The sequence below is a fragment of the Ascidia mentula genome, chromosome 8 (genome assembly GCF_947561715.1).
Source record: "Ascidia mentula chromosome 8, kaAscMent1.1, whole genome shotgun sequence".
Lineage (NCBI taxonomy): Eukaryota > Metazoa > Chordata > Ascidiacea > Phlebobranchia > Ascidiidae > Ascidia > Ascidia mentula.
Genome location: NC_138573.1, coordinates 857,274 through 873,695, shown reverse-complemented (window position 1 = coordinate 873,695; position 16,422 = coordinate 857,274). Strand labels below are relative to the sequence as shown.

The window sequence follows — 16,422 nt, the reverse complement described above, 5'->3', positions numbered from 1 at the left end:
CTTATTTTTAGCGTTTGAAAGTGGGAAGGGTTTGATAATTTGGACAGGAATCAAAGGTTGAAAAGTTCTAAGCTTTTTTATAAAAATGCACATGATATCTACGTCACATAAACTACTGGTCAACATGTTGTACGTTTACCAATACGCGTTTGTCACAAGTCGATTCGGTTTAAACCCGATGACATCAAAGGAAATAATCGGATTAGTATGACGCCCTATTAAAAAACCAATATGTTCACTGGCGTAACATTACCCAGTTGCAAAGCAGAGCAGGACAACCAGCGACACCAGAGTGTCATATATAAATTACAGTCATCGGTTTTATTTGGGGCATATGTTTGCCAGTAGTTGCCGAACCTTCAGAAGGAAAAAGCTTGCGGTAGCAATGGGTGAAAGTGCATGCAAAGAAACTGCATCACCTCTGCAAAAACGTCATGATTTATTCACAGGTTTAGGGTTGCGAGACAAGTTGCAATCAGGCCATAATAAGCTGCTGTGTTGTGTAACGTTCAGCCTGTGTAGTTGCAGCTAAAGCGAGGTCTCCAGCATTTAAGACTGTGGTAGTAGAATTCAGTTACACAGGCTTATCAGTGCATTGCACACCAACAAAGATTGTGGCATCATAAACAGATTATTATGAATGTTCACTTAAAAAACTTTCGTTGGTTTGTAAACTTTTTCAATTTACAACAAATCGCACCTAAATGTGACGATGTTTGGTGCTTGCGCTGAAGATATTAAATAAACTTATTTCTCAGATCAACAAAGAAAATAATAAGAAGGTATTTGAGTCGGAATTAGTTGTTATAATTGTGAGTGCGAGGAAGTTTGTGTAGTAACAAGTGGGTGGAAACAAATGGATTGCATCACAGTTGAAATCGTGAGGAGCCCCAGTCAACAATGGGGTATACAGGTATCCGGGGAAGCACCGAGTTATATCGACACAGTAAAGGTAAAATTTTTTAATTGATAAAAAAAAAATTGTTTTTGCTAATCCTAAAATTAATCTTAAGTCGGGGTCCAGCGGTAAGAAAATACCGGTAAATAGTTGTTAATACAGAATACAATGATAAAGTATTGTTACACAGTTATTAACTATTATTATTATTTACGTCTAGCCTGATAGTCCTGCAGACGCAGCAGGGATCAAAGAGGGAGATTGTATTTTTAATGTGAACGGTGTGAGTGTTCACGACGCCACTCACGACCAAGTTGTAACACTCATCGCAGAAAGTGGAAGAGTTGTCAGGTTTGTTTAAAAATAAGATTGCTTGTTTTTGGCCAAACAAAGTAAAAGTATTGGGATCAAATAACGTGCAAGTATTGCCGAGTTTTATGCCTTGAAATGTAATATGTGTACGTGAAACAAGTTTTCTAGACAATGATTCGAAATACGAAGAATTCGCGGGATTGTGAAGTACGTATCTAACACCATTAGTACTACGCTACGTTTAGGGCAATGGAGGACGCAGTAATATACCAGCCTAAATCGCACATGCGCGCTAAAACCACTTCCATCTTGCAATTACTCGTTTTAAAATCACGCTTTTAGGTATAGCAACCAGTCGGTGGAAAATCCCCAAAAACAATGAATAAACTGAGTATAACGGCACAAAGTCAAACGCACGAAAATATATTAAAGACACGGCCATGGTTATTTTGTATTATATTAGTTTATTTTATACAAAGATGTTTAAACAAACGTTAATATTGCTGCTGTATTTATTCCAGGTTTAAACTTTTGCCAGCCGTGCACGACAACGAGAGTAACGTCACATCTGATGACGAAAGCGGGTCATTCTGGACCGAAGACCTTTCTTACAGTTCAAATCACAGCAGAAGGTTCGGTTAAACTAAAGGGCGTTTATTGGTATCATCGCTGTATTAATTAATATTTAAGCTTGTCGCTGATGTAAAATTACGTCAAAAGTAAGATGTGCGCTACAGAAACCCGCGAACAACCTCTTAATAAAAAGTCTAACAGTTGCACAACATAACTTTCAGGGTTTGCAATGAAATCATTTTGGTGCTGCATAAAATGTGTTAACTATATTTGAAAGACGCCGTTTGAGCAAAAAAATCATCAACCTACATTCATGTGATGACGTATCCTTTCCAGGTCGCCGTACAGCGATTCAGACACAACGCTCGATGATTCAGATAATGATGATGACGACAGCACGTTCCTTTACTCTGACACTGGCAAGTTCAGCCAGTTGTCCCTGTGAGTAAACAATATCATTTGTTGTTAATTGTGTCAATAGAATCATTGTTTTAATACATTGTGTGATGTCATAGTACCGACATTTTCGCCTTTGTTTGAAATATGATATTTGTTTGCAGGCAAAGCGACACAACGGAAAGCGACGGTTTCATGAAACGGAAAATGCCGCGCAATAACCCAAGAAACAATGACGAAATTGTTGACCAGTCCAAGTTCATTGTCACACGTGAAAGCCAAAAAGATTTTGACAAGGACCCCCTGCAAGACTGCATATTTAAAGGCAGGTTTTGTAATGTTGCATACACAATCAATATTACTGAAGTTTTTGATGTAATGTACATGGTAGCAACAATTCACATGACAAAATAAGCATACATTAATGTAGAGTTATGGTACATTGCATATACAGGTAATAGTTGACTGTTACAGACAAAAACAAATGGTTAGTTAGATGTAATAACTGCATTTTGTCAAGGAAAATGCTTAGATGTCATAATGTGTGCAACAAAGAAGCTGTATTTTAAATTGGAAAATATAGAATGACTGACTTGTCTACAACAAAAACAGATGAGCACATACCTGGGTTAAAGTTTGTCAAAGCTGTTGCCAAGCAGGTGGAATTTGACATATATCATCCAAGTCCAAATATAACCTTTCCTCAAACTTTAATCAGACGAGTTTCAGCGTGCACTGCCAACTTTCCGACTATAAAATTACACCTATGCCCCTAAAGCAAGTAACAACTGCATAGAAAACTTTCAAAGTTTGTTATTTACTTTTGAAATTACTGAAAATTATGCTACAGGCCATAGAAATCGTAATTAATAGAATATAAATAATTTTGTTTTTTTATCAAAATTTTTCATAATAAATAAACAAATAAATGTAAAATTCGCAACAAAAATTTTAAAATATTTAAGATGTTTCTATCGATAAAATGTTAAGATCAATTTACGGTTTATGTCCTTAAATCGCATTTATAGTAAAAACGTTTCTTACACAAATTGATTTAATTACAGGCAGCAAAGCGTCAGTGGCTGGTGCATTTACTGGAGATCACAACGTAATTCGGAATAAAAAAGATCAAACTGATATCAGAGGTGTGAAAGCGAGGGTGAAAGCCGGAATTCAACATTTCAGCTATGACGAGGAACAGGAAAAGGTGGTCACCGATTTCATGCAATATTTATTACGTTACGCATTTGTTGCGTTGTTAAAGGCTTTTAAAGTGCAGATACTGCTGAGAAGTAAACGTTCCAGCACAATTAAACACTGAGGTCGCGAAGGATTTTCTAATATTGTGCGAGAGAACACCAATATCGTAATGCATATTTGGGACCTATTTTTTTTTCGTCAAACTTGAAATTATGATATTATTGCTGCCGAAAGATGTAATTTAGAAAGTATATATTTAAAACCAATACCTTTGAAAATGTTGCAGATAAATCTGGAAGACAAAGGCAAGATCATAATTTACACGACAAGTCTGGGAATTTACCGAAACATCGCGCATCAGTGTGATCAAGTACGACTTCTATTGCAAAGTTACCGCGTCAAGTTTGAGGTAACAATTGATTGACATTCCAAGTAACCTTTCGAAGTAACTTAGATGTTGGCACAAAACATTTACTGACAAACAAACGAAATTAACAACAATATTTCCTACTGCTATAGAAAGCTTTTGTATATTTTTTTGAAGTTTAAGTTTAATAGGAAAACAAACTGACAAAAGACTTCCATGAGGTGTATATTGAACACACTGTTTATCATAACTTGTACTGTTCTTTAAACTAACTGTTCCGCTAATATATGTAAAAATACAGTTTCGCCGAAAACTTTATTAAAGTTTTCTTTTCCCTGATAACTATCTTTATTCTTTGCAGGAGAAAGATATTTTCAATTTTCCTGAGTTCAAAGATGAGTTGTATGAAAGACTCGGGCTCGACGACGGAGATCCTTTCCCAGAAATGCCGAGGGTTTATATTGACGGAGTTTATATGGGGGTGAGTAATCAAAAATGTCTTTCTACATTCCTGGAAGTAGGCCTCACTAGAGGGGGTCGAGCCTAGGTGTCTATCGATATCAAAATAATTCCATGAACGTCATTGTTTTTTTTGAAACTAAGGGATTTCTATCGTAAAGGCTGGACTGAACCCAATTTTATAAGGTTGCCTTTTAAAAGGTCCACACATCGACATGTTTTTCCTTCCCAAGGACGTTGTCTATAAGATAAACAATGCTGTATTTAAAGTAGGCTGCCATCAGTTATTAAGGCCATTGTCATAAAGTATGAGGAGTCAAAAGAAATAGGTAGGGTTTGCAGCCTATATGATCTCAACCGGAGGTTAAATCTACAGGGAGGTCTCGAACTTCAGGAGATGAGTGATTGCGGAGATCTTAGGATTCGACTGAGAGATTATCCGGTTCGTGAAGATTTTTTATCTATTATATTTCCACCAGCTTCAGCCCTCGCCCCATCGGGCTTGCAGCTTTGTGATTATTTACCAAAACCATATTTCACACTACCTTGGTGGCTGCCTGTACCCAGAGTAACCCAATGTTCGCTGCCCTTCGAAAAAGTGGTGATTGGAGGGACCAAATTTAGTCCATTGCCATATTTAAAACCACTATTTTAATGAAATGAGTAAAACGACGAACAACCATTTACTTTGTAAAACTTGCAGAAATACAACATTCGTTCCAAGTGCCCAACATGTAATGGAACCGGTTGGTTGATCTGTCAATCCTGCAAAGGCAAAGCCGTTCGCCGCAAAAACCGGTTTGCGTTACTTAAGTGCGCCACCTGCCGGAAAAAGGGCACCGTGCCTTGCACCGACTGCCGGGAATAGAAAAAAAACTTCATGAGCTTTCGGTTCCTTAATAATTTATGTCGTGGCGAGGATTTAAAAGCTTCATTTGGCGAATGGGCGGGTATGGGATTGACACGTCTTCCTATGACGAGAGCGTCTTGCTCGGAAATTAACAAACGCGCAATTCTCGTTCTGTTCTATTTACTACAGCATGTCACTGTGACGCAACAACCTAGCGCGATTATAACCCGCGAATCATCTTAGAAATGCCATCAAAGACCGAATACAATACCACTGTTTAACCTGGTTTGTAAACAGAGCATCTTGTTATCAATATTTCCCTGTTGTTATTTGTTCACTTGTTGCAATTTGTTTAAAGTTTTCGCCATTCCGTATATTTATGTGCAAAGAAATCACAAACGCTAATAAATGATTTATAAAATTTAAATCGCAGAAACATTCGCAACAGAAATCATCGCCAAACACAGTGTGTGAAGAATTGTTCAGGCCGCAAAACCAGATTGAAGATTAGAATTCACACAAAAAACAAACAGTGTCAGGTTGAAGAAAAATATCAATCTTCGTATTGGAACAGTGTAGTAAAAGTTCTTCAGTCGTTTGCAGTAACGAGATTACACTTTTCAGGTTCCTACTGTCAACATATCAACAATAAAACTGTGATGTAATTTGTTCACACAATAACAGTATCCGGAAAAACTTGTCACAAAAAAACTATTATTAGGATTTTTAAAGACTTATAAAAAGGCCTATAGACAAAGCTGGCTTGCAAACGAATTGATAAGGGCTCAGATTTTCTAGAAGGTAAGCTGGAGTTTTTATAATAAACGAAACGTTAGTAGTTAGCCTTGCACCTGACACATAGTAGTAAAAAATTACAAAATTAAAACGATTCATCCCAAGCGTAAGTGGAAGATTCCAGAATCTCTCGGTCTTCTTCTTCGTCTCCGAGGTCCTCCACGCACCGCTCAAAGTTCTTAGTGTCGGTGGGACTTTTTACATTCGGTTTGATAGGGGATGTGATACGCTGGGCTCTGAGACCTTGCCAGTCGAAACCGTGGTACCATCTATGCTTGCGAATGTCGTTCACTCCTCCCTTCTGGTAACCCAGACGGTCACGAGGCTCAAGCTTGCAGAGGGCTCGGATCAAAAGCTGCGAATGTGAAGAGTTTTTAAGTGTTGTCTTTGGGGATTGAAAACCAACGATGGGTTATTGATGGCGGCTGTGGAATTGGTGGCGTTCGTGTTGAGAGCTATCTGCCTGTACTTGTTAATGAGGAGGACACAGTGGCGGACGAGAGGGGGGGGGGGGGGCATTATCACGGCGATACGATCTTCCGATATGTAATGACGATAAGTGTTAGTTTACTATAGATTCATTTAACTTTTGGCGCAAGTATTTTACTTGCGAAATGTTACAACACCGATATGCCTGGAATATGAAACTTTTAGTGTTATAATGGAATTGGTCGTTTCTGTAAGCAGTATTCTGAAACTTTTATTCGTAACACGCATTTGGAACGACACTTGCGACGCACAACTAAACATCACGACGATTCGTTCGAATGTTTACAATTTTTAATCGCGGACATCTGATCGTTATTTCTCTTTTTTAATTTCTACGCAACGCCCTTGAAAACTCGTCGCGACGCACATTTTGCCGTTTCTTCTAACTTTTTTTAAAAAATATTTATTTCTATTCCCACTTCTTAACCAAAGACAATACCTCAGCACTTCTGTGCACACGCCTGGAAAACTTGACACCCTCGATTCCTCCAAGTATGTTTTCATACACAGTCATGTCATCTGAAGCGTAAAATGGAGTGGATCGAGTCAAAAACTCGTAGATGAGGATCCCAAACGACCAGTAATCCGCAGCTATGTCGTGACCTGGAACAAATGGTGATAACTTAAAACACTTCGTTAACTTCCGAGTTGCATCAAAAAAGCGGAAAAAATACATATTTCACAGCAGCATCATGGACTTTGAACAACCTTTTTCTAGGGTCTGGACATCGACCATTTGCTTTTAACAACACGGATCAGAAAAACCAATAATGGCTTCGGTAAAACAACAATGGGGTTAACTCTGGCATTAGCAACGCTAAGTTAATAAGCGATACCTGGAAACAAATATACAAACCTAAATACCACAAGGTACCGATAAACTATTAGCATCAGTTTGCCCTGAAAACAGTGTGTATCTTCCGTGGATCACTGATCACTGATCTAATTCGCTTTCAAGTATACAACACAACATACTGGGGGAAATTATTGTATGGGATTACATGTGGTTCAGTACCATAACTTTTTACCAATAGTTTTACCCTGGACCCGTCAAGTTCAAATACCCTCGGTATTTTCAATACTTAAACAACGTTAAATGAAGTTCTTGCTTTGTGTAGCATCATTAAAGGTAATTCATATTTATTTTTTCTGTCGTTATTTTCGTTTCCACATCAATGACAACCACTCTATAGTACAACCTACCAATATTTCCCAGGATCTCCGGCGGAAAATACTCTGGAGTGCCACAGAACGTCCACGTTTTGAATCCAATCCGAATTCGTTTCGCAAAACCGAAATCCACGAGTTTTACGTAACCCCTGTAATGACGTAACTGTGTATTGCAATATTTAACTTCAACAGTCAAGGTTGCTGTAATGTTTGCAATGAATTACGTTTTTGTACAAAACAAAGTAATCAATTATGTGACAGAAAATTGCAATTAACTACTTGTCTTGCTCACTTAACTAATACTAGAAACTTATAAGTAGCCACAAGACTGACTGTGAATCAGTTTTAACTCCTACCAGCATTGCATCTAATAGCAACACATAAAGAACGTACTTGTGATCGACCATGAGATTCTCCGGCTTCAAGTCGCGATAAACAATTCCTCTCTCATGTAAGTGAGCCAAAGCTTCCAGAACACATCCAGAACAAAACCTTGCTCCTGCTTCATCCATGGTACCCTTCCTCTTCAGTAGGTTGTATACCTCCCCACCGAGGTAGGCTTCCATCAACATGTAAACTCGAAACTCGTCCTTAAACGTTCTGCGAAGATTTATGGTCAATTGTACATACATGTGTGTATGGATGGGAATAGGAAAGTGATCTAAGAAGTGAATCTACTGTAATACTCGAACCAACCTGCAAGATAATGTTGTCAATAACTTATCCGAAATTATTCTACTGCTTCATAGGTATGACCTGGTAACAATAGCCTGCTTTAGATACAGACTACTCCATATTATAGTGAAAGACCTGTTGTAGCTAAGATAACACATTGATATGAACACAAAATATTCTATGGCGAACTTACCTGAACAAACGACCGATAAACGGCGACTTGATGGAAAGAAGGATATTCTTCTCAGCAAGTACGTGTTGTTGTTGTCCTGTTTTCAAAATCTTTGCCTTTCTGATTGACTTCAAAGCGAAAGCACCGTTTGTTACGCCAGGAACTTGGACCAGTTTCACGCAACCGAATCCCCCTTGACCAAGAATGGATAAAATCTGTGGATAAATGCACGAGTTCTTCAACAAAATATCCTTCGGTTTTCAATTTTACTGTTAGGTTTTGGACATGGTATGGATTTGAACAAATATTAGGAAAAGGACAACTTCGTAAAAGAGTTGAAGTTGAGCCATTTTGTCTTGTTTTCGCTTCAAGTCAACCAAATACAATTAGTAACAAACGGATGAGAACTAACCTTACCGTACAAAACTTAGGTGCTGAAAGATTTCGTTTGCACGTGAAAAGGAACGAGTGCTTTATATTCAGTAAATATTGAGGTGCGATGAAATATAAATAGGACACAGCCTTCCAAGCGATAGCAGATATATTTTGATACGCAAGTGCGTTCCCACTGCGTGCACGACGATTTGGATTCTCGTGTTGAATCTGAGTTTGTTCAAGGATCTGAACTTGAGTGTTGTAATGTCAACTTTTCATTTCACGTTGCGAGTGAAGACGCTTTTAAACGAGACAGCTGAGGCGTTAGGAATAAACCACCTTTCATGGGATATCGCCGCTCCCTTGAACGTATTGTCACCAAACACGTATTAGCTTCGTTACCACAAAGGTTGTTGTTTCAGTAAACATGAATTCGGGACGCTACATTTTCCCTCTCTATTACGTGGATACGTGTCTCTATTAATTGTCACGCTTAGTTTACTTTCAGTGCTCTTTGAACATCGTTGAATTGGGCTCAGAACGTTTTGCAAGATTGCATTTATTTTCGTTTGCATTTCTTGGATAAAACCAAGTGTCCACTAGCAAATTACATAAATTCCAGGTAAAACTGGTTGAAATATGTAGGTTGTATATAAGGTTGTACCTTTAAATCTTTAAGCTTGGTATCTCTTATTATGGCCTCTGTGCCCTTGCTTGGTCTTGTGGTGATTGTGATTCGCACAACTTTCTCCGTAGGTTCTTGTAGCACGTACTCCTCGTCTGATTAAAAGACGACAAGTTAAAGCTGAAGATCAAGAACACTTTGCGTGCTTAAGATTAACAATTAAACTCTTGTGTTTGCCAGGAAACGAAACCGAGTTATGACACCAAAGTCCGGAAATGTTACACCAAACATCGTTTTTGCGATGATATTATTACTCAAACAAACACTACTTAAATCAAAAGACTTACACGTCGTTAAACTTAATTATTATAGTTGTAAAGTAAAGATTGAACGCTTGGTTATAAAATAAACCAAAAGTAGATTTTCCGGACTGGTGTTTACGAAGTACCCAGTGTCGTTGAAGTTCATGTCAATCAATTCACCAACATCACAAATAAAACTATTCCTAAACTGGCTTGGAAAGCAGTCAACCGATTCGATCTTTTCAGCCAAGTGTTCATTCTCCTACCTTCCTCGGGTCCGTCTTCCTCAGTGAGGGATCCCAGAGCTCCTCTCACACTTCCATCGACTGCCGTCAACCCGGAATCGTCGATCGGAGTGATGGAAGGATGGGACGGGGAACGAGCAAACTGAACAAACAATACCGGTTATACTTTGAAAGGTTACACAACAGATCTCATGATAATGACAATACGATTCCTCACTAACATTACAACCTGGTATCGCACCATGTATAACTGCAGAAAAATTTGGGCAACTTTTGCGGTACAAAAGGCTCCTATGGCAATATAGTTAATGAGGTTTCAATCAACTTGAATAGTTGGCAACAATTTTTAGACGTGTTGCTTTTGAAGGGGAATGATAAATTCTAAGAGAAGCGTAGCGCCACGTGATTGCTTGCGATGACGTAAATCTTACGTCAGTCAAGGTCCCCAGTAGAGAGTTGAAGGCGAGACGATCGAGCATGAGAAGGACGACGACTTCACTCTCCGCTACAACGTTTGCCGCTCGTTTATCCTCGGTCATCAGCGCTCTTTCACCAAAATATTCACCTGGACAGAAAACCATTATGACTTTTAAACCTAAGATAACTACGAAAAGATTATTGGATGTAGTTGAGTTCGCGGGGTTGATTTTGGCTCGGGTTGTTTTTGTTTCATTTAGCACCACGTTGGAGTGGCTTCAAGTGTAACGAAGGGTCGCTATAACCACCATTATAAACTGTGTGTGCAATGTAGTTTCAATCCATATTTTGTAACACCTTGTTGTGTATTGTAACCAACAACGAAACCGTACTGTTCATATTTTTAGATAACTTGTTGTATTTGCGCGGCAACTGAAAAACACTGTTAGACTATCGGAAATGAGGAGGCGAAATGGTTTTGTTTTATTGAATACTCGGCAGAAGACAACGTGGACCTCAGAGGAATCTCACCTGTTCCCAAATAACAGATCAGTTCTTCCTTGATCGATTTGCTCTTGCCAGGTGCTTCCTATAATGAAGGCTGGATTAGGGATTCTTAAAAGACCACTTTCCCACGTTTCTAGTTTGTGTTTATCAACTCTATACAAACAAACTAAACTTGTGGGGTTTCACATAAAAGTTCTTTTTGTTCTTGCCATAATACGTTTGCTTGGACGTTTTGTCCTTTACCTGATTTTGTGTAACTTTCACTCTTCCATCCTGTATGATGTAGAAACTGTCCCCTACATCCCCCTGTCTGATGATATATTCCCCGCCGTGAAACTGGGTCTCCTCCACGCAGTCGGCAATACGGAGGAGTTTGTTGTCAGAGAGAGAGTTCAGTTTATCCACGGTTTTCAATAAACGCACATATTCCTCACGTTTCTGTTGCCCACTTCTCTTGACGAGGGACTGAAATAAACAAAGTTGTCACGTGAAAATAAAGGTGACCTTCAGAATTCTTGTCACGTGTTTGCACGGTTCAATTACAACTTTAAAACCGGGATAGTATTGTGTGGATTTTCATATAAATGTGTTTAACCAAGTTTTTGATGCCGTGTTGCACCGAAGTTTAACGATACCCTGGCTTGAAGAAGACAATACACATAGAACATGCTTGAAGCAAACCTGAAAAGGGTTTATATACTTCAATAAGCTATATGCCTCTGATTGATGGCACTACATTTATTGCTCCAGGAATATCAGTTTCACTAGGTATTGTGTAGGAATCATCAGTTTCGTGTTCAAATAGAAACATTAAAGAGCAAATCTAACCTGGAAGATTTTACGATCCAGAGACCACAGACTAGCGTCCGTCTTGGCCGTCACCGATGCTGTTCGCTTACAGTTGTAAAGAATAGCAAGCTCCCCAAACACCGTACCGGGGTTCAGATCGACCACGTGGACGTGCTGAGAACCTTTCGTGTGAAAAACTTCAACCTGGGTTAAAGAACAATTGTCACCGAACAAATCTGAAACCATTTGGATCTGTGGATCATTAGGTGCCAAACTCATCAAGTGATGTGGGCATATTTACCTACCTATGTATGTTTTGTGAAAGTCGCGGGACAGGTACAAGAACATAACTCAGGCGCACAAATGAACGTGGTTTATTAACTACAAGAAACATGTGGAAAACCAACAGCTTCAACAAAATTTTGTAAAACTGAACGCCACGCTTCAAAGGAAGTTCCGGGTGATATAGCAGATGTTACGTCATGAAACGGTGACGCAGGCCTACCTGTCCCGATTCTAAAACATAGAGGTGATTTCCGAATTCTCCCTCGATGATCACGTGACTGCCTTTGGTCACGGTCTGGTGGGACATGGAGTCGATCAGCTGTTGAACCTGTTTGTTGTCGAGTCCTTTCAGGAACACGTTTGTGTTGAGAGCCTTGCGGATCTGAAGTATTTGCCCAGGCGTCTTCGGGACGGCTTGCACCTGGGAATGCAATGAACAGATGATGTAATGGGTGGTCGACCGACAAAGTGAACTTAGGCATGAAGATGATTCAATTGTTCCGGTACAATCACCACAAACAAAAACGATTGTGACCAACAGGAAAATATGGTTGAATTCGTTTTTCCACAAGTACTTAAAGTATTGCAACACGAACAGTGATAAGAGTGTGTATAAACCATAAAATAAATATATTAAAGCTGAAATCATACTTTCCGTCAAACCAGCGAGATCGAGTTGCTAAAGATTTGTTTTGCTTTGTATTTGTGAGAGAGTGTGAAAAGATATATCAAAAGGGAGAAACTCACATGGACGCTCTTCGAAGAACGATTTTCAGCTGAAATTCCAAACCTCGTGTTTTTCGCGTCAGGAGTAATTTCACGGACGTTGAGGAGCTTCGTTGCCCTGGAAACCAACTCCTCAGAAAGATCATCTTCCTCAATAGGAGGAGGTTGGTTGTTGGGACTCCACAAAGCCCGTAGACGTCGAATTTCCGAGTCCTTCTCGCGTATCACCATTTCCACCGTGTCTTTCACCACAGATACCTGAGGGAGGAAGGTTGAATTGTTGTTGAAAGAAGTGAACGTGCTTTGCGAGGATCAACCTCACGTTTACATGTGGATAAAGTTTGCTTTTTGACTTAGGGTGAACAGGTTTTGTTGAAACAATATTCACCCGCCCTTGAATGTATAAAAAGAAGTACAACCACATATACTAGCATACAAGTCAGAAATATAAAGCTATTTCATTACCACAGCAATGCCTCTCTATTTGATTTGGCCATCCTTTTTGTAGGCAAACCCATTACAGTCCTTGTTTGAGTGAAGTTACGATTTACCCGTGTATTTAATACCGTTTTATATAGCACGCTGAAACGTTTCAACAAATGCTAAAACGAAATATTTAGTACCTCTTGTAGGTCTGATAAAACGAAAACGGGAAGTACTACCTACAGCAGCAACAGGAAATCCTGTGGGTTTGTCAAATCAATCATAACATCCTACTTAACTTACCTGCGACTCTTTATCGTTTCTCGACTGCATAAGTTGACGTTGCAGCGACCTTATTACATCCTCCTTCTCGTTGAGACGAGCTTGCAACTTGCGAAGTTGGCTCTGATGGAAAGTAAAATTAAACGTCTTATTACAAAAGCAATCGATTTCTCTGCTGCGAGAAAATGTCCACCAAGAAAAAGATATGAACCAATGTGACAATATGCACAGTTGCACCTGAGACTGGTAATTGCCACCCTGTTAACCCACGACATGTTACATACCGCTGTGTTACTCAGTTCAATATACCATTAAGATTAAGTGGGGTCATTAAAGGTTGAAAATCTTGCTTAATACGTTTGCTTCGTCCTATACCAAACTTGTAATGATTATTATTATATGAGTGTGCACCATATTATTTGTTTTAAAGTAAAACGCACATTTGTTATTGGTATCCTGATGCCAATGCAACGCAAATAAGATTAATGAAAGCCGTCTTACCTTCAAGGTTTCCACAAGAGAATCTTCGCAATTTTCACCGTCCATTGTTGGTCTCGTGGCCATCTCGTATCGATCGCTAGCTTCTTTGGCCTGCTTTGACAACCTGACAACAAGATAACACAGCGATGGACGATTGTAAAAAATTGCCGATTGATGCTTTTTATCAACGCGACCAGTGAGGCGTGACGCAGACGGTGACGTCATACTCCAAAATAAGAGGTTTCTGGTGTAAGCGGGCTTGCGCCACTCCAGTTAAACAACTCTGTCTGGTTGGTATAGACTCCACGTGTGTGTATACACACAGTTTGATTCCCTTGGGTTAAATTAACGTCAGAATGTTATCCATACAGCTTGTGGAAATGCAAGGTTACATCTGTATGGTGAAACAAGGGCCACTAATTTGTAATACACAAGGGATTTGTAGCCGACATAGGGAAAGTGGTTTTCTGCTGGCTATCTTAGCAACTAATAAGTTTTAAACTTTGTAATTTGTAAGTTGAAGTTTTGCGGGACGTCAACGAATATGAATTACAGTCAAAACATTTGTTCGTACATCAAGGTACAGGAACACAAGTCTAGCGTCCAGCAATAAATGTTCACATCAGTCGACAATAAAAGTCAGCTTTGAACGAAAACCAACTTACTCGGCAATTTTCAAGTCCTTCTGCTTTGCTTCCATTTGCAGTCTCTCGACAACTTTGCTCATTTGAATTCTCCATTCCTGGAAATGTTGCTCTCTGGAACTCATTTCCTCAGTCAGTTGCCCGCTATCTGCGACAACAGGTTCAAATGCAACGCTGTCCCCTATTTCACAAACATTTCCCTCCATTGAGCGTTGTATTGAAAAGCAATCAAAGCTCGGAAACAACTGACAACCGCGTGTTTGTGAGATAAACCGCGCAGTACACAAGCCCTGGGTAACCTGTCGCACATGCTGGGAGGATAATTACACACTCCACTGGTTGGGAACCTTCTTTGCTTGCCAGTATTCCATGTTTGAGCTGTTACGTCATATTAGCAAACAGGAAATCTCGCGCGTTTTGTATTATAGCAAGTATCTACTGGTGTGGGTTGCCGGAAAGCTTGTAATTCAGTTTATTGAGTGGCGAACGCAGGAGGCACCGGGGTTGAAAGTTGAATGAGGGCCAAGATTAACAACGTTGTTGGCTTAACTGTGTGGGCAGCACTTGTAATGGACACCCACCTCAGTGCTTATGTAATTGCCGCCATTATGCCAGTAATACAGTTACAGTATAGCTTCAACGTCCAATTGATATATTTCGTTTAAAACCAACTTCTTTATTCAAACAGTTAAATGTGATTGCACGCTTGACGATATTCTATGTAATCAGGGCTTCGAACTTGGTCACTGTAACGTTAGCGTTTACTGCAAACCACAATACCTCAACACGCATCACTGCTCATGCATACGCATAACGCCCACACATGAATTCAAGGTACGTCAAAACTAACCAATGACGTCACGAATTTTCGCTAAGTTGTCATGTAAATGCAACTTTTCAGGATCACTAAAACTTAAAAAACTACCGCACTTTGCTAGAAGGTCTCTCTTCCAACTTTTCGGGTGTCATGGCGAAATGTTGTGCGGTTTATTATCACATTTCGGTTGTTTTTGCACTCTACACTCGAACGTTTTAACAAAGGCACCACTGACGTCACAAACGAATTTTTTAATCTTATCTCGGTGCAAAATAAAAGCGTTTAAGTAGGATATCGGTCTTGGGCAATAATAGTTCAACCGCGGGTATCGTTTGATAATCGCGATACGGATCCGAGAAACCTTTGAAGAAAAGTCACTCACCTCCAATAGTTTGTTCGTGGTTCTCGTTCTGTGCTTTTACAGCACGAGCTCCCATAGCTGAGCGCTCATTTATCCCAGTGTCGGCTTGTTTCGTCAATTCGAACGACTGCCCATGTTTCTTCGCAACACTTCTGCCTTTTGACGTATTTACAACCGCCTGACTTTCCTGCCTTGCCCTCGTCGACAACCGTCCGCGTTTCTGAGTAGATCCCGCGATGCCCATTGTCCGATCGAAGCCGCGCGCGTTGGTGGATAATGGGGGGGAGAGTGATTATTCTTCAATCAAACGAACAATCGGGCTAAATATTTGCCCTGCAAACTTGCGGGACGCGGTGATATTTCATCGGACAAATCTTTTCAACTTTTCCGAATAAGTTCCAAAATCGGGCGTCAGGTCTATTCATAAACTTCTTTCTTTACACTTTATCGTCTTGTTTCATCTATGTTCCCTATTATGACCTGCGTACCCTGCACAATTACATTTGACAAAAGCGGGAATGCTTTGATACCGTGTTAGCTTTGGCTCTTGTTATCTCTCCCGTGAACACTAAAGTGCGAGTATGCGATAGACTCAAGGGCCTCTCACTCCAATTTGCCACCAAAGCCATTGTCGAGTGCACAGCCAGTCGCGATCGTCGCGCTTAGCATTATGACGCCATAGCACCTAGTTCGCCAACGCTGCGGAAAGGCGGATTCCTCTCCAATCCAGACCCCTACTATGTTTTTACGATGCGACAACAACAAATATTCGGCTTTGGAACTTTATG

General features: G+C 39.8%; 2 protein-coding genes across 3 annotated transcripts; one reads left to right on the top strand and one right to left on the bottom strand.

Moving 5' to 3' along the window:
• The first annotated feature begins 856 nt into the window (after positions 1 to 856).
• Positions 857 to 5,278, top strand: LOC145910361 (glutaredoxin domain-containing cysteine-rich protein 1-like). The gene is made up of 10 exons (XM_082997458.1): positions 857 to 952; positions 1,119 to 1,249; positions 1,732 to 1,842; positions 2,120 to 2,224; positions 2,344 to 2,508; positions 3,248 to 3,386; positions 3,666 to 3,788; positions 4,108 to 4,227; positions 4,582 to 4,647; positions 4,909 to 5,278. Exons 1-10 carry the CDS (start codon positions 857 to 859, stop codon positions 5,071 to 5,073), a joined length of 1,221 nt encoding a protein of 406 aa, XP_082853584.1. The 3' UTR covers positions 5,074 to 5,278.
• Positions 5,279 to 5,414: 136 nt separating this feature from the next.
• LOC145910360 (cGMP-dependent protein kinase 1-like) lies at positions 5,415 to 16,090 on the bottom strand. Of its 2 annotated transcripts, none has more exons than XM_082997455.1 (17): positions 15,656 to 16,090; positions 14,478 to 14,604; positions 13,834 to 13,936; positions 13,354 to 13,455; positions 12,649 to 12,885; positions 12,122 to 12,322; positions 11,656 to 11,820; positions 11,071 to 11,292; positions 10,852 to 10,909; positions 10,335 to 10,468; positions 9,925 to 10,045; positions 9,396 to 9,511; positions 8,378 to 8,571; positions 7,903 to 8,109; positions 7,543 to 7,658; positions 6,779 to 6,942; positions 5,415 to 6,205 (listed from the first exon to the last, which is right to left on the bottom strand). In XM_082997455.1, the coding sequence occupies exons 1-17, from the start codon at positions 15,876 to 15,878 to the stop codon at positions 5,936 to 5,938; spliced, it is 2,760 nt and encodes a 919-aa protein (XP_082853581.1). In that variant the 5' UTR covers positions 15,879 to 16,090; the 3' UTR covers positions 5,415 to 5,935. The 2 variants fall into 2 exon arrangements, with proteins under 2 accessions (XP_082853581.1, XP_082853583.1); XM_082997457.1 differs by having other exon boundaries at positions 14,478 to 14,600; positions 15,656 to 15,692.
• Positions 16,091 to 16,422: the final 332 nt, after the last annotated feature.